Consider the following 18405-nt stretch of genomic DNA (forward strand, 5'->3'; position numbering starts at 1 on the left):
CTGTTTGTCAAAAATAGTCAAGTCTGATGTAGCCTTAGCAGAGTAGCATACGTGGACTATTTACATTGACGATTATACGTGTTGGTAGGCATACGTGTACTCAGTATCATTTAGGGTCAATTTGAACTCTAATTCTTCGTTCTTCTTTGTTGGAACCCAATTTTTGCAGGGTAACCCGAGCACAGGCATCCAAGGTAACTATAAGCGAAGAACCCTAATTCCTGAATTAATTTATGCTCATAGAATTTGAGCAATGTCAAGGAGAGAGGTAACTACAAGCGAAGAAAGCAGATTTTCAGGAGCTTCACATTCGAAGATGAAGAAGAAGAAAATTATGGATGGAAGATGTCACTATGGTGAGTATGTTGTCTTGTTGAAATCTTTGACGGTTACTAATCTTAAAAGATGGTTCATTCGTTGCCCCTTTTCGAAGGTATGGAATATCATTTATGATAATTAGACAAGTATAGGGTTCCTCTACATCTCTGATATTTTGATTTTTTGGCTTCTGTAGAGTCGAGATTGCCATTATTTTGTTTGGGTTGATGAAATTGATGGGGGATGGCAAAGTTTGGCAAGGTGTTTGATTAGAAGACTCAATGAGCATGAATGTGGTGTTGCTAATCAAGATGTGACAATTGCTCCAACAGACCATAGGGAGAGAAATGTTAACATGGCCACGAAGGCTGAGAAGAAGATTGAAGGTGAAATAAAAGCTATGAAAGTATGGCTTGTGTCCGTGTCTTTAGGATTATTTCTGCAGTTTACGCTTTTTTGTTTGTAATGGTCATGTACAAGTGATTGGTAAGTTTGAGTCCTAAATTTATGCAGAAGTTTAGAACTAGTTTCGGTACAGGATTGTTTTCTATCAATGAAGAACAATGTAATTCATGTTTGAATGGGATGATATATTTGCTATTTATTGCATTTTTATTCTATCACTATTCTCAATAATTGTTATTCTTTTCTAACATTGTTTAAGCATTCTGAGTTGAGAAATTAGTTAATCATAATAACATCAATATTAGAATATAATATGTATTATCATAATCATAAGCACTCATAAGCATTCATAATGTTCTAAAAAGGTACACCAATAACTGTTTAAGTAGTGTATGTAGCATACGAACATGACATGATAATCCAAAATAAAAATAGTAAACATAACTGATCCTTAGCAGTAAAGTATTAAGGTAAATTACATAAATATAGATTCCAAAAAAGATAAAGACTGTTAATTTTTTTTTAAAATTTGGTGTTGAATTGCTGCTCCCACTGGATAATCTATAGACTGTGTCTTGCATAGTAGTAGATGGTCTGGGTGGTCTGAATCCAGGAACTGGCCATGTTGGTGTAAGGTGTGATCTTGGTGTTGGCATAAACTGTGCAAACCTGGAAGTTGTGCATGTACTGGCTCCTTGCATTGTATGTGGGAACACGGTGGGTGGCTGCTGAAGAGTGTTCAAAGTTAGAATCTGAGGCACAGGGGTCTTAACTTGTGATAGAGGAGGCCTCTTGGTGGATCTCTTTGTTCTCTTTATTTTTGTGGTTGGTGGCCTAATTGGTGGTGACACCTGCAGTGTATGCGGCATATTAGGAGATGGATTCAACGTGGTAGTGGCCTATAAATTAAATTAGACATGAATGTAAGTAAACTTAACAGCTCAAAAAATATTTAAGCAATTAACAAATTTATATTTTACCTGTGGTTGGGTTCCGACACCCAGAGATGCCTCAAATTCAACTGCTGCAGCATCCAAGGCTGCCTCTGCATCCTCTAAGGTTTTCTCCCAATACATCTCAGTCAGTCTTTCATCATCCTCATCCTGTGCTACATTAGCAGGTGGTACATGTGCAGTTGTTGCTGCAGAAGAGTTTTGACCATGTGCTGTAGCATCTGCAGTAGTAGCAGCTACTGTCATGGCTTCCTTTTTAGCCTTGAAACTTCTAGAATTGTGCCCTTGCCATAATCCTAGGTTGGTATTCAAAATTTTCATGGCATGTTCTCGGAGTCTTGCATATTGTGCTCTCTCACTATCTTTAATTCTTTCTTTTGCCTTTGCCATCGATCTATAAATTTTTCTTTCACTCAACAAAACATCATACTCTTTCTTAAAGTAATCCTCAGCCTCCCGAACAATCATCATTGGCTGCACCCTAATTTACTGTTCCAACTCATCTACAACCCACTTTCCATTAGCAGATTGATTATGCACAACCCTGCAATAAGTATGCTCGTTCACAAATGTTTTCACCTGCCTCTTAGCACAGTATATCTGCCAAGGACAATTCTCATCCCAACACAAACCTTCACTCTTATACTATCCACCCTTGGAAAAAAATACTCCTCTCTAAGTTGATATTAAAATTTCTCACCGCCCTCTTAAATTGCTTTAAAGATTCAAACTCCATACCTACTTCAAGCCTAACTTGTCCAGCCGGTGCATCAGCATTACCTATGTAGTAGAAAAAATTGAAGTATATGATTATCAAAGGTATAATAAATAACATGCTGCACAAAATAGTTGTAGTGGATAATAATTGATGTGCAATATAACAAGGATCACAACTTCCTTTGAATTTTGACTTAAATAATCATATATGAACAACACTCATTAGTTAATATTCATCATACAGTAATTTGCACACAACTGCTCAATTCAGAAAAAAAATTAAATTATTGTTCTAACTTCTAACTTACTAATAATCAAAGGAACACTGAAAAATATTAGTAAATACCTTGTGGGAAGACCTCTGGTTGTTCCTCATCCGAATCTGCACAACTTTGAAGCTCCTCAGACTCATAAAAGTGTAATCCTGGTTCAGGGTCTGAATATTCTTCAACCTCATCAACTGGCACAAAAATACTTGGGACCTTTTTAGGATCTGGGTTCTGTTCGAAAATTTGTCCAGTAGGTTCAGGTTTGCTAGTGCTCCTCCTGTTCTGCTTTTTGGCTGCTTCTCTTACTTCATGTTGAGATGGACCTTGATTGTGTTAAGTATTTTGACTTGATGATGGTGGTGGTTGGGGCTGAGTAATGGAATCAGCATCCTGTACATGAAAAGGTTCAGATTGGGGTTCATTACAAGCTTGGGGTATATATTGTGTCAGTATCTCTGGTGTTGTTGTTGGGGTAGCATGAAAAGGTTGAGAACTAGAATTGGGCTGAGTGTTGGGTTGTATATTGGGATGTTGATTGAGTTGGCTATTGGGCCTGGTATCTGACTGTGTGGTGGACTGGACTTTCGGATGATCAGTTGTGTTGGCCATCTTCGTAACCTTCTTTTTTCTAGGAGTTGGAGTCTTCTTTGCACAACTTTTTTTTCTCCCCTTTGAAGGAGATGCAACATTACCACCACCCTCTTCAACAACTTCTGGCAAACTTATTGGGTGCTCAGTGTATACACAAATCCTACTAGCATTCCCTAATGCATCTTCATACATCTCTATTATGTCTTTATCACTCCTCAATAACTTTAAACTACCATTAAGCTCCATCCCAGGCACTAACCAATAGCATTCATTGATCATGGTGTATCCTATATCTCTAAGGAGGTCATTGATAAAAAACCCATTAAGAGTATCAACATTGACCCTTCGAATTTCAAATTTCTCTCTACCTACATACATAGTTTTTTCATCTTTTGTTCTCTCAAATTTTTCCCTGTAATATATCTCCAAAGTGATATGTAATGTAGCCATCTATGCAAAAGAATAAAAAAATTCACCATTAGTGGTAATCTCAAAAACTCCAAGTTACTCAAACCCTAACCATCATGGTACCTAACTTCACTATCAATTTGGTTTCAAGAACAATAATGACCACAATATTCGAACCATAAAAAATTATACAGCTTAAATTGAGGAACAAGCATATAATGAAGTTACCACAAATCCAAACCCTATCAGAAATAACCACAACAACAGAACTAATTTTTTCACATTGAACGAACAACTCTTATAACTTAGAGGTTACAATCATCGAATGACTTAGTTCATAAAAGTATTACCTCATAGAGTCTTCAAGTATGACAAAGTTCGCCTCTAAACACGGTTCGTTGGAGAAGCAGCAACTTCCTTCTCCAATGTCGTCGCAGGAATGGAATTATAGCACAATGGGATTACGCTAGAGAAGAAGAAGATGAAAAACTACTCTGTTATGACATGATTGATTTCGCACTCAAAAGGGAGGGGTAACACCACTTTCTATTCTTCTAATTTCAATGCTTGAAGGAGTAATGTTTTTTTTTCAATAAACTAAATAAATGCAATTTTAACAAAAAAAATTAATCCACGTAAGGCATCCTTTTGCCACGTTGCAATGGATGTGAACACATTGTATAATTTAACAACATTCTATAAATGTTTGATCACATTTGACAAACGGAACAAATCAAGAGTGAATACCCGGTCCGGCCCCTGAAATTTTTTTCGTGAGACAAATTAGCCTTTATGTCAATAATTTATTTTTGGGGTTAACGGAACGTGAATACGTGGCAAGTTAAGATGGTGATGTGTCCGTTAAGTGCCAGCTTGGATTGGCATATTAATGAATCACCCAATCTGGTCCTTGACAATTTTTTTAAAATATAATTTCGTGTTTTAGCTGCACTTCACAGAACATGATGAGCCCTAAACGCCTCTTCCTCCTTCCTTCTTGTGTAGAACTCTAACTGTCTACCACCATGAGCCATGAAGATCATTCTTCGAAAATTGGAGTCGCAACCTGCGTGGTTATAGTGTTGGCAAAGAGAGTAAGTGCTGCACCTTTTCTTCTGGAAGAGTTGGGCAGCCAAGAAAGAAGAAATTCATATCTCCAAAATGTCACTGTGGGTCCTATGCAATTCTCTTCCAATTTTGCACAGAACTTAATCCGGATAGGTTCTTCTTGAGATGCCCTAATTACAATGTAAGTATTGAATTTTTTGTATATTTCTTAAATCTAAAAAATTTATGTAAATTTTTTTTTAACAATCAAAATTTTTTATTTCCAGGCACCCATCCCACATTGCAAGTATTTCAAGTGGCTAGATGTATTAGTTCACGAAATATAACATTACCCCTTCCACTAGGACTAAAGTTGGGCAAAGCATGTTTCTTTCTTTTCCCTGCATACTTCCTTGAATTAGCCCTTTTCTTGTCCGTATTCACATTTCTAGCAGCCTTTCCGTCAGCACTACCCTTCCCATTATCACAATCATCTTTCTCATCAGCAGCCTTCTTATTAGTATGTGTCCTCAGTTTTATTCTGTCGTTGTCACTATCAGTGTCACTACTCTCATCATATGCATCTGAAGGAGGATTGTATGCCTCATCCTCTGAACTTCCATCATCTTCATCAGATGAGGATGAGGAGGAAGAATCCTTAACTTGAGTGGCAGCCTACCCTAAATCCTCATTAACATAGCAAGGCTCACCAACTGGGTGTTCAAAGTATACATTAAATTCTAAACAGTCATTCGCCAATAAACTGTTTCTCAAATCATTTATCTCTGAATCTCCCTTAATCACATGCAGGCCGAATTCTAAATTTTGAGCTGTGGGTTCTAACCAGTACATTACAGCATAATCAGCATATCCTAAACTCTTTAGTAGTTCTTCTAGATAAAAAAAAAGTTCACTAAATCTAAGTTCATTGGAGGAAATTTATGTACCTTTCCATCCAAAAACTTCAACACCCTATTACTATTCTTCCTAAGTCTCCCACCATGATGAAACACAGATACTGCAAAGTTAGACATCTGCAGCACCAATAAAAGACAAATTCAACAACAATAATAATAGGTAATAGATAGATATATTTGAAAGTAATGTAGATTATTTAGTAATTTTAATGATTGATATATCAAAATTTAATACATAGATAGACAAATTTTAATGTAGATTATTCACTAAACAGGACAATGTGAATTATATTTCAATTTATCTAAAATTTAGTAACAATAACAATAACTAATAGACTATATTAGTAAATTAATAAATTTGCTTTACTAAATTAATAAATCTGTAGTGTGCAGTAAAGGCCATATTTTAATAAATAATTATTAAACCTTGAGACTTTGAATTATAACATGGTCAGAAGCGTATAATCACTGAATAGTTTTCATGTGTTAATACAAGTATATGCAATAGCTACGATCCTGGGTTGTTAAATATTGATGGTCAATTTAAGGAACTACTAAGTGTTAGCGGCACACAAATTCAAGATCCCAACCCAAAGCACACAATTTTTAGCAGTCTCCAATCACATTAGTTGTAGTCTACACCAGTTAACAACACAAGCGAATCCATTGAAAACTTAGAGGAAGCAGGAGCACTGAACGATTTTCTTTTGTAAATACATAAGCTTTTCAGTCAAAATATACAGAGCATATTTGTTGTTATTGAATCCTAAGCCATATTCTAATTCAACCCTTCATGCAAAATTTGAATATAAACAATACTCCAAATCATAGGTTTCAAAGCATGTTCAACGGCAGAGAGTGTGAATAAAACCACCTTCAACTTGATCATACACATGCAATGGCAGAGAGAGTGAATAACAAAGCTTACCTCTCAACTATGCAATTCTCCAACACGGCGCCGTCAATAGCTCCGTCGGGATCAACGTCTTCCTCCAAATCAAGCGTCTTCAACGAATTTTGGAAGAAAGAGCATTAGATTTTTTTGTAATTCTGGAGAGTAGAAGAGGAGTTTTATGTTATCACGTATGAAATTTGTTTATTTTTAATGAAATTATTAGGGATCGGGTTGGATGGCCCATTGATCTGCCCATCCAGGTTGGCATTTAACTGATACATCATTAACTTAACGTGTCACGTAGGCATAGTAAATCAACTCTAGAGATAAATTCTTAACAGAAGGGCTAACTTGTCTAACGGAGTTAAAAAATAGGGGCTGGATAGAGATTTTTTTTTCTAGAAGTTTCGTTGCCTTTTTATGTTATTGTCAAGGACCGTTTTGATATTTTTCTCACAAATCAATTGTAGATATCTAAAAAGTTTTGATTTTTCATGATTATTTTTATTTGAGAGCGGGAACGAGTGTTTGAGGGCGAAACACAGTGAGCATGGCGGCCATGCCGTCGGAAGAGATAAGGGGGAGAGTGTGGGTGGGGGTGCATCCGGTGTCAAGGAGGGTTTTTCACGAGGGGGTTTTTCAAATCCTACAAAGATCTCCTTTAGAGATAAAGTTATTGGTCCAGAGAAATCGAAGGCGTTTGCACTTGCAGGATCTCTATCTGGGGATAGTATAGCCACGGTGGTGGGCAAGCAGGGCGATTCCCAACCTCCATGTGTAAACTTCACTGAAGAAGCCAAGCTTTGTTTGGCAGAGCCTTATCGAGAAGCTTTAGTGATTAAGGTTCTTGATAAAAATTATAGTTACACAGCTCTTTCACACAAGCTTCGGATGGTTTGGCGCATCAAAGGTGGCTTTGATCTGCTTGATGTGGGGTTTGGGTACTTCATGGTAAAATTCGATGCATGTGAAGATCGTGAGAAGGTCATGCTTGGTGGTCGCGGGTCCTCTCTCCGGAAACGACCAAGGCCGGGGTCCCTACAGAGCTCGCCAGTTGAGAAGAATGGAGGCACGGTGGTGGAAGCATCGTCATGTCTTCCTGCAACCGTGAAGGGGGGTGTTACCGTGGCGGTTCCATTGGAGAAGGAAGGCGCATTGCCGGCTGTTACTGCGTCGGTAGGCGGGATTAAGGAGATATTCCAGGGAGATCCGGCAAACCTGAAGGTCACGGGAGTCACTTCCGCTGGGCAAGCCTCGGTTTGAGGTTGGTGAAGCACTTTGATTTCCTTGTTTTATATTTTTATATTTTATATTATGGATAGTTTAAATATAATAGCTTGGAATATTAGGGGTGCTTCTAATAAGTTAGCCCGGGTGAATTGTAAAGAGCTGGTTAGGAAATTTAAACCTGTAATTTTTATTGTGGTTGAAACGGCAATATTTTCGTTAGGAAATGCAAATTGGAGAGACAGATTAATTTCCTTCAGAAGCGACTTGAAGTAATGGAAGATTTGTCTATGCGGCAAAAAGAAAAACAGCTGATTGAGGAATTTAATAACACGCTTGTGCAGGAGGAACTTCTATGGTTTCAAAAATCCAGAGAGCAGTGGGTAAAATTTGGGGATAGAAATACCAAGTTCTTTCATGTCCAGACTCTTGTGCGGAGAAAGCATAATAAGATTCATGGTCTCTTTCTTCAAGATGGGGTGTGGGAAACGGACCCGAATGTCCTTAGAAGGGAAGCTGAATCCTTCTATAAACGCCTATTCTGCCAGTCGGAGGATGTAGACTTAGGTTGTCTTGGTGATGTGCCACTGCCTTCCCTGAATGATGAAGCCTGTTGTAGCCTCACAGTGCCAGTTACTCTGGAAGAAGTTAAGTCGGCTGTTTTCAGTATGCATTCTTTTAAGGCGCCGGGCCCTGATGGGTTTCAGGCTTTCTTCTTTAAAGAATACTGGAAGATTGTTGGTTTTGATGTTTGGACTATGGTTCGTCATGCGTTCTCTGGTTTGGATATGGATCCAAGGATGATGGAAACTCTTGTGGTTCTTATTCCGAAGGTAGAAAACCCGGTTTCCATGAAGGATTTCCGACCAATTAGTCTCTGTAATGTGGTTTACAAAGTTATAACGAAGGTCCTGGTCAATAGACTTCGTCCCCATCTCAAAGAGATTATTGGGCCCTTCAAGGAGGGTTTATCCCGGGGAGAGGAACCCCTGACAACATCATTGTAGCACAAGAGGTTCTCCATTTCATGAAGAAGACAAAGTCAAAGAAAGGCACCCTGGCCTTTAAGATTGATTTGGAGAAAGCGTACGATAGAGTGGATTGGGGATTTCTGAAACAAACCCTGGTGAGTTTTGGCTTTCCTCCTCCGACAGTCAATCTGATTATGCGTTGTGTCACTGCTTCCTCACTGTCTATCCTCTGGAATGGGGATAGATTAAATAGCTTTACTCCGAGCAGGGGTCTTAGGCAAGGAGATCCTATATCACCGTATCTGTTTGTGTTGTGTATGGAGAGATTGTCATGTTTTATTAATCAGCAAGTTGATAAGGGCGTGTGGAAGCCAGTTGTGGTTTCTAGAGGGGGTCCAAGAATTTCTCATTTGATGTTTGCCGATGATTTGTTTTTTTTTCTGTAAAGCTGAAAAACAGCAAGTTCAAACTGTAATGGTAGCTTTGGAAAATTTCTGCAGAACCTCTGGGATGAAGGTTAATGTGGAAAAATCTAAAGCGCTATGCTCCAAGAATGTTTCAGCGACAAGAAAAGAGATTTTCACTGAAGTCTCCTCTATCAGATTCGTTCAGAACTTGGGCAAGTATTTAGGGGTGAACCTTAATCACTCTCGGGTGACACGCGCAACTTTCAACGATGTTTTGGACAAGATTCGGGGAAGGCTAGCCAGCTGGAAAGGAAGATTGCTTAATAAGGCAGACAGACTCTGTTTGCTCAACTCGGTAGTGACTGCGATTCCTACTTATCGCATGCAAGTATCTCTCTTCCCTAAACGGGTAACTAATAAGATAGAATCCATGATGCGAAACTTTCTATGGAAGGGTCAAGCTGATGGTAGAGGCCTGAATCTAGTTAACTGGAAAGTGTTGGTCACTCCTAAGAAGTTTAGAGGTCTGGGAATTAGAGATCCCTTTTGTGCCAATATTGCTCTTCTTGGAAAACTAGTTTGGCAACTTTTTCACCATCCCAACAAGCTATGGGTTCAACTGTTGATGGAGAAATACCATTCTTCTAAGGATGATTGTTTTAGTCAGTCTCGAGGAAGGGGATATTATATGTGAGACAGACTGTGTGGAGGCTTTTACTATTGTCAATAATTTACAAGATTGCTCTGGGTTTACTGATCCTTTGGTGTTAAAAATCCGAGATATCATGTCTTGGAAATGACGTGCTGATCTTCGGTTGATCTTGAGAGATGCAAATACAGTAGCAAACATCATGGCAAAGACTGCAATGAGGACTATTTCTCCCCAAGTGGAGCTTCCATTGCCTTGGAAGGAATTTGAGAGTAGTATTCAGCGAGACTGCCTTTCTTAAGCAGTTTCTTATTTTTTTTTTCTTTCTTAGTTTTTGTTTATTTTTCTTTTAAGTCACCAAAAAAAAAATCCTTTTGTGCAGTGCCCGGGCCGAAACTACTACGGCCTCCCGCCACTATACGAACACGATTGACATGATTGGCGCGAAACTTCTAGCGCAGTCACAGTAGAGAGCGCTGAAAATATTTCAATTTCAATGCTAACCATTCCCAAATCCCTCGTAATCGTCACCGCCAATCACCCTAATAATCTCCCCAACCCTATCACTTCCCTCTTCCTCCCACACTCTCCGTTTCTCCCGCGGTTCGCACTCCGCGCATCCTCCCCCGTTTCGAAACGTCTCTTCTGGTGGACCAGAAAGCGAAACCCAAAACCATTTCAGTCGACAATGCCTGGTTCGTCTATGTTGGCGGAGTACGCGAAGTCGAACCGGTCAACGTGCAAGGTGTGCTCGAAGGCGATCGAGTCGAAGGCGCTGAGATTGGGCGCTGTCGCAAAGGGCAAAGGAGGGTTCGACATTACCAAATGGCACCACCTCGATTGCTTCCCTTTCCCCTCTGACTCTGAATCCCTCCTTGCTTCCCCTGAGGACGCTATCAAAGGCTTCTCCTCATTGAAGGTTTCGCATTTTCTTCTCTCCTTTAAGTCCTGGTGAATTTGTTAGGTTTTTGCTTTCTTTTTTCTGTGAGTTTAGAATTTAGGGTTTAACCATTTCATTGCGGGTATATTATCAGTCCTTAACCATTGAGACTCGAATAGTTCCCAACGGAAAGAATTGTGTCTTCCGTATTCAGTGTTCAGGATTAAGTTTGATTTGGGACTTAGTGTTCCCTCGAATAATGGTCACTTATTTGCCTTTCACTTGTAAGACTTCTTAGAGTTAGAGGTCTAGGTTTTCACATTTTAGGTTAAATTCGAATCTAAATTTTCCAATCATACACTTCATTAAACCCCTATAGTTGACAATGCAATAGTTTATTCTTTTAGTTTTCTAATCAGTGAAACAAGTTTTTAACGTTATCATTTCAATTTAAGAACATCCCCCCGCCCCTCCCCTTTCCCACAATTTCAAGAAAGATATAAATATACATTTTTGTTTATATTGTTGTATGATGCAACCAGTGAAAAATGAGTCAAGTTTGTTATATTGCAATTTGAATTTTGAAGCTTATGATGAGAATTTTGTATCAACTTTATTGAGGTGAAGTTTGGCACGTTTTTTGTTTCTTCAGAGTACTGACCAGGAAGCTTTGAAGAAGATATTGGTAGCTGCACATGACAAGTCTCAAAAGAAGGTGAGATTTTCATTATTTCTTTAAAAAACAAATCAAATATAAATGTTGAGAGAGATTACGTCGGAGATCAAAGTTAACTTGTGATGCCAGTATAATTAGTTATTCTTTCTTTTCCAATTTTCTGTGTTATTGAACTTAATCAAACCTGTCTCTTTTCAAATTTTACTGACTGTGTGTCTCTTTGATAGGTTGATAAAGCTATAGAGGACATACAAAAAGATGAAGGCAGGGATACAAAGCGAAGGAAGGCAAGCATGTGTACTCATTCGTTATTTTTGTTTCCACACATGTCAGAATTGTGGATTTGATTAAGCAACAACATTTGAGAAAATGATATTGTATTATTTAATAATTTGTAAACAACTTTGAACAGTTCAACCAGAAGCCACAAATTGTTGGTTTAGGTTGTTTGCCGATGCTTGTTTTCTCCATCAAATGCTATACGTCAGCTTAAATTGGATTTACTGTCAACTCCCTTTGTTCTTCATGTTTATTGCATGCAGCTGTGTGAATCAGACATTGAAGCAGTAGAGGAAATTAACTTTTCAGTTTCTGAAGTGAAGAACAACTACAAGGTAAGATTTTCTCTTTCTCTTGTTTATTTGAGGACCTAGTAATGGCTTTAGTGTCTAATGGTGAAAAACTGAAAGTCTATCATGTTTATATTGTTATGGTCTTAATTCTTATCCTCCTAACTATTTCTATATTTCTCTTTTTTTTTTTGGCTCTTCCTATATTCAATGAATGATTACCTGATACAGGATGCTACCCTCTTACCAAAATGGAAAGCATTTCAGACAGTCATATATCTTGAACGGGTGAGATTACTGGTTACCTTTTTTTTTATCAGATAGATATAGGTCAGAATTTGCAGCATTACATATTCTGGTTGATATAGATTTGCAGATAGCCAATTGAAAAAAATGAGGCACTCAATCATCCAGAATTCACGCAGCCTGTATATTTTCACCCATTTCACTTTATTCTATGTTATGGATTCTTATATCTGCAGGATGATGGCCTGAATGACTCAAGTAAAATTGCTGCATTTGATTTTGATGGGTGTCTTGCAAAAACTGCTGTGAATAAGTATGCTTGAATCTGAAGTCTAAGATTTGCTATTATATTTATTGATGCTGTTGGATTTAATATCTTTTATAAATTACAACCTTTTGATATGATGTATTAAGAAGCCTATTTATTTATTTATTTGCAGAGTGGGTGCAGACGCTTGGTCCCTCATGTATCCTTCAATTCCTGATAAACTACAAAGCTTATACAAGGATGGGTACAAGCTGGTGCGTCTGTTTTATTTTAAAAAAAATGGCTGTAGAATTTTGTTTGATTTTTAGAACTCTTCTATGCTCATCCTCCTTTATTTGTATCTTGTGATGGTCACAATTTAACTAAAATGAATAGATAATAATGGCATTTCTGGTTCTCTATGCTGTTTATTGTCTCACTATTGTTTATTATAGGTAATTTTCACCAATGAATCCAATATTGAACGTTGGAAAAATAAGAGACAAGTAGCCGTGGACTCAAAAATTGGACGTCTCAATAATTTTATTGAGAAAGTGAAGGTTCCAATTCAGGTGACTTCTTTGAGACTCCACACATCTGTCTTCTACTATTATTAGCAATGCAAATATTGCTTTTCTTACTGGCTATAACAATCGTTTTCTGGTTCAATTGTTTTCTGTGTTTGGGACATTGCTTTGTTGACAGTGTTCATATTAGTTAAACAAAATTGGGTGATGTTAAAATTTGATGATATCTTTTGGTGATGCTCAAGGTTAAATATTCCTGTTCTATCTTTCATCTGTTGGTAATAGTTATTAGGAAACATGGGTAATTGGGTATACGACACCTAACGCAGATACAATGCGACATCGTCTGTTTAAGGTCTTCTCTAACCAATATATCCAACGGGATTGGCTTACATAGATAGTTTCTTTTAGGTGTTAACCCTTTTATTTTGTATATGTGAGGAAATCTCATCCTCGTTTTTGTCTTTCTTTTCTTTTAATTTCATTTCCTAAAGAAAAAGATATGCTAGGTAATATAGGATTAGGAATGAATGCATTCCAAAGAAAATTAAGGTAGCAATTTACATATGATAGAGGTGGTTTTATCTTGTATTAGCTCATTTGATCAGTATGAAGAAGGCTGACAGGCTCCCATAGATATTAACCTGAAAAGCGCAAGAGAATATAACAAGGAATAACGGACAATGAGAGAACCTAAATTAGAGCACTATACTAGTTCTCACTCTCCTAAGCCTGTGACAACTCAGCAGTTAGACATGTAAAAGCCTTGACAGTAGACGAGGTTAGAATTGATATTGCTCATGTATCAACGTTGTTGTATCTCTCGAATCGTGTTTGTTGTATAAAAGGATCTTCACATGAAGAACTGTTATATCCAGCAGATTGGAGTGGTGTATTATAGACTTAGTCTCACATAATACACCATAAACAATAGAAAAATGCCGACCTCCATATATGTGACTCACTCCCTCCCCCTACCAAATCTTATAGAATATGATATTCTGTCCTTGTCAACAAATAACACTACACCATATATAACCACATGCTTATGTTACATTTCTATCTGCTATAACTATCTCGGGTCCTATTACTTTCTTCCTTACACGCAGAATGTATTTACTCTTACTAAGCTTGCTCCTGTATTAGTGGCTATAGCGACCAAGAAACTATTTGAAAAACCATGAAAAATTATTTGGAATTAATTGTATATCTATAGTTGTGGCCTTATGGCTGATGCAAAGGCACTATCTTATCATCCAATCTATATAGGCTATCTCCCCTGGACTCAAGGCTTGGTGGTTGTTGTTACTGGAATACTGGTTTCTTGCTCAGGCAGTTACATGCTTTATGCAGCAAGTGACAAATATTAACAAGAAAACAAAAAGTTGCAGTACATTCTTCAAAAAAGTTTTAGGAAATAGGTGAGGAGCTGACATGAGAAACAATGTTTCATCTGTATGCAGGTGTTTATTGCTTGTGGGGTAGGTAAAGGTAAAGCAGACGGAAAAGACGATCCTTTTCGCAAACCTAAATCAGGGATGTGGCATCTGATGCAGCAGCACTTAAACTCCGGCATTGCCATTGACATGGATCAGTTATTTTTTTTCCCCCTTCCATGCGATAGCACTTTTGGGTGCTACATTTTCATTATTATAAATTTTGTTTACACCCATGAAGGTTCGAGAATGTAAAGCACACATTTTTCTATGATGTAGATCATTTTATGTTGGTGATGCAGCTGGGAGAGAATCAGATCACAGTGATGCAGATATTAAATTTGCAGAGGTATTTAAACCATTTTAGCCATACTGAATTTACTTCATAATTTTTATGCCCAGTATTTAGCACTTGTCTTCCAGATAATGTGAACTTTAATCATTACATCTAAGTAACCTATTGAAAAGAATGAAGATGATGGCTGGGACTCAGTTATTCTTCTCGAGAAGGTTATAGGTTGTTGAGATTGTTAATAGTATCATCGCCTTTACTAGTTTTTATGTTGTTTGACATTAGAAATTGCTTTATTTGTTCCTCACATGTTTATTGTCTGATTTGTTTTTCTTCATTGATTTTAGGCCATTGGTTTAAAATTTTTTGTCCCTGAAGAGTATTTCGATGCCTGATATCAAATCTCGGATCATTGGTTCATTGAAGCCATATGCTTAAAGCCATGTTTGCTAGACATTGCTAACTGGGAGAGTCATGTAAATTTACATGCTATTGTCTTTAATATATCAGTTGGAAGAATGTAAATGGATTAATTATTGTAATTTAGATTGTAGGCATCTAATTTGGAGCAATCTTAAATTTCCTTGTAATACTGCAATTCTATGATCATGTGCGAGTAATCATTTTTAAATTTATGGCGTCAAAAGAACCAACATCGTTGCTGAGTGGTTTTATGGTTCATACATGGTGCATGTTGTGAAGGTTATGGAAACGATGGTTATATAATTTTGACAACAATTAAAAAATAGTTAAAATTAAGATAGTGTTGTGATAAAGATGGATGACCACGTATGGTTTAGGTGGATTTCATTCTCAAGATTGAATGAATCTCTTTACAAGGCAAAAAGCAATAAATGAAGGTTGAAAGTGGAATCACTTTACATGTATAAATAGCAAGCATTGTAAGATGCATTTGACATATTACATATCAATAACAATAATCTCCTTTCTCTTTATATTGTCTTCTTTTCTTTCCATACGTTGCTATTATATAATAGTAGTGAATATATAAATTACTTCTATTATTATAGTAAGATAATTATATTGTAGTAAATATTAATACTAGAGTCTTCTATTTATACATCTTTATTTTATATTTAGTATATCTTTTATTTATTTTACAACACGTTATCAGCACGAAGCTCTAACGAAATTTTAGGAAGACTCCGGATAACAAATTTTCATTATGTTGAAACTCTTTCATCTTGAATTTAATGCTCTTAATATATCTGAAAATAATTATTTATCATGGATACTAGATGTTAAAATCCATCTTGATTTAATGGATTTTGAAGATACCATTAAGGCTAAAAATAATGCATCTCAGAAGGATAAAGCCAATGCCATGATTTTCCTTCATCGTTATCTTGACAAATGAATATCCCACATTAAAAGATCTTGCAGATCTGTGGAAAGACCTTGAAAAAAGGTACAATCATGTGATACTTTCTCAAGTCCGATATGTTAGAGAAAACTTTCTCAATCTTCCATGCCTCGAATGTGCTCCTGCAGTAGCAATCGAGAAAAAGGATTTAAAAATATTCTAAACTAATTTCTTACTTTCTTGTTGCTGAACGCAACAATGAGTTACTCTTAAAAGAATCATGAAGCGCGCCCAGCTGGCGCCGCCCCATTTCCTGAAGTAAATGCGGCAAACTACCTCAGAAGAGGTAAATGGCAAGATTTTGATAACAAAAAAAATTATGGAAGGAAAAGGAATTATATTCACAAGAAAAGATCTCACCAGAAGTGGGATAAAGAAAGAAACAATGGGCAAAGTAAATCAATTGAGGATAAATGCTTCTGTTGTTGTGGAAAGGGTCATTGGTCACGTACCTGTCGTACCCCAAGACACCTAGTTGATCTTTATCAAGTATCCTTGAAAAAGGATGACAAAGGAAAGGAAACAAATTTTGTTTCAAATTATGAAAATTCCACCATTCATTATGATGTATCTAATTTCTTTGAGGATCCTGAAGGAAATATTGGTTATTTGATCAATGATGGAATAGTTTGATATATGTATATGTTTGTTAAGTATTCATGTGAATAATTTTACTGTGCATGTACTTTTACTCATTTTATTATTATTATTTATTTTTGAAGAAAAATGGCAAGGATATATTCTGAAGATATTTGCCTTGGGCATAATGCAAGTTCGCACACTATTCTTAAAAGTATTATATATTTTACCCATCTTGTGTCAAAAGAGGAATATGTTAATACTATTATTGGCTCGGGTAATGTGATAGAAGGCTCCGAAAGAGCTATAATTTTGTTTCCTGAAGGAACAAAATTTATAATAAATAATGCACTATTATCTACCAAGTCCCTGAAGAACTTATTGAGTTTCAAAGATATTCGCCGAAATGGATATCATGTTGAGACAATGAATGAGGGAAATCATGAGTATTTATGTAGCACAACTCATGATTCAAATAAGAAAGTTATATTAGAAAAATTACCCTCACTTTCATTTGGATTGTATTATACCAAGATTAGTGCAATTGAATCACATGCCATTGTAAACCAGAAGTTTACTAGCCCAAATGAATTTATAACTTGGCACGACCGATTGGGTCATCCGAGAACAACCATGATGCGGAGAATTATTGAAAACTCCCATGGTCATTCACTAAAGAACCAGAAGATTCTTAAATATAGTGAATTTTGTTGTGTTGCATGTTCTCAAGGGAAGTTAATTTTAAGGTCATCACCAGTAAAGATTAGATTTGAGTCCCCTAAATTCCTAGAAAGGATTCAAGGTGATATATGTGGACCCATTCATCTACCATGTGGATATTTTAGATATTTTATGGTCCTGATAGACGCATCTTCGAGATGGTCACATGTGTGTTTATTATCTTCTCGCAACCTGGCGTTTGCGAGATTACCGGCTCAAATTATTCGATTAAAAGCACAATTTTCAGAAAATTCAATCAAAGCAATTCGTCTTGATAATGCTGGTGAATTTACTTCCCAAGCTTTTGATGCTTATTGTATGGCTAATGGAATAAGTGTTGAACATCCAGTAGCTTATGTTCACACACAAAATGGGTTAGCAGAATCACTTATTAAACGCCTCCAATTAATTGCTAGACTCTTACTTATGAGAACAAATCTCCCAACCTCGGTTTGGGGGCATGCTATTTTACATGCCGCAGCACTTATTCGTTTGAGGCCAACGAGTTACTATCAGTTCTCTCCTATGCAATTAGCTTTTGGCCAGCAGCCAAATGTTTCCTATTTAAGAATATTTGGGTGTGCGATATATGTTCCCATTGCACCACCTAATCGTACCAAAATAGGACCCCAAAGAAAATTGGGAATATATGTTGGATATGATTCTCCCTCTATAGTGAGGTATCTTGAGATACAAACCGGAGATGTATTTAAAGCTCGGTTTGCGGATTGTCATTTTGATGAATCAAAATTTTTAACATTAGGGGGAGATAATAAGCTTCCTGAAAAGGAACTTAATTGGAATGCATCATCGTTGATGCATTTAGATCCTCGATCAGGGCAATGTGAACTAGAAGTTCAAAAGATTATACATTTGCAAAGAATAACAAATGAATTTTCTGATGCATTTTCTGATACAAAGAGGATAACCAAATCTTATATACCAGTGAAAAATGCCCCAATTCGAATTGATGTCCTAGTAGGACAAGTAGCCACTAAAGCAAATTCACGCCAGAAGCGTGGCAGGCCTGTCGGTTCCAAAGACAAAAATTCTCGAAAAAGAAAAGAGGTAAATA

At 36.9% G+C, this 18405-nt stretch overlaps 2 protein-coding genes across 2 annotated transcripts; both read left to right on the forward strand.

The window, feature by feature from the left end:
- Positions 1–823, forward strand: LOC110269624. The gene is made up of 2 exons (XM_021117550.1): positions 1–433; positions 515–823. The coding sequence occupies exons 1-2, from the start codon at positions 254–256 to the stop codon at positions 782–784; spliced, it is 450 nt and encodes a 149-aa protein (XP_020973209.1). The 5' UTR covers positions 1–253; the 3' UTR covers positions 785–823.
- LOC107630058 (polynucleotide 3'-phosphatase ZDP) lies at positions 10165–15328 on the forward strand. Its single transcript, XM_016333081.2, has 11 exons — positions 10165–10693; positions 11307–11369; positions 11558–11617; positions 11873–11944; positions 12131–12187; positions 12382–12458; positions 12586–12667; positions 12848–12964; positions 14383–14513; positions 14635–14704; positions 14995–15328. Exons 1-11 carry the CDS (start codon positions 10271–10273, stop codon positions 15040–15042), a joined length of 1200 nt encoding a protein of 399 aa, XP_016188567.1. The 5' UTR covers positions 10165–10270; the 3' UTR covers positions 15043–15328.

Source organism: Arachis ipaensis, chromosome B03, assembly GCF_000816755.2.
Source record: "Arachis ipaensis cultivar K30076 chromosome B03, Araip1.1, whole genome shotgun sequence".
NCBI classification, from domain to species: Eukaryota; Viridiplantae; Streptophyta; class Magnoliopsida; order Fabales; family Fabaceae; genus Arachis; species Arachis ipaensis.

What these genes read in the sequence shown, in the direction of transcription:
- LOC107630058 (XM_016333081.2), top strand. Translation starts at nt 10,271, where the DNA reads ATGCTAACCATTCCCAAATCCCTCGTAATCGTCACCGCCAATCACCCT. An exon ending in ATTGCCATTGACATGGATCA is followed by an intron (nt 14,514 to 14,634) that starts GTTATTTTTTTT and finishes TCTATGATGTAG; the next exon opens with ATCATTTTATGTTGGTGATG. An exon ending in CAGATATTAAATTTGCAGAG is followed by an intron (nt 14,705 to 14,994) that starts GTATTTAAACCA and finishes CATTGATTTTAG; the next exon opens with GCCATTGGTTTAAAATTTTT.
- LOC110269624 (XM_021117550.1), top strand. Translation starts at nt 254, where the DNA reads ATGTCAAGGAGAGAGGTAACTACAAGCGAAGAAAGCAGATTTTCAGGA. An exon ending in TTCGTTGCCCCTTTTCGAAG is followed by an intron (nt 434 to 514) that starts GTATGGAATATC and finishes TGGCTTCTGTAG; the next exon opens with AGTCGAGATTGCCATTATTT.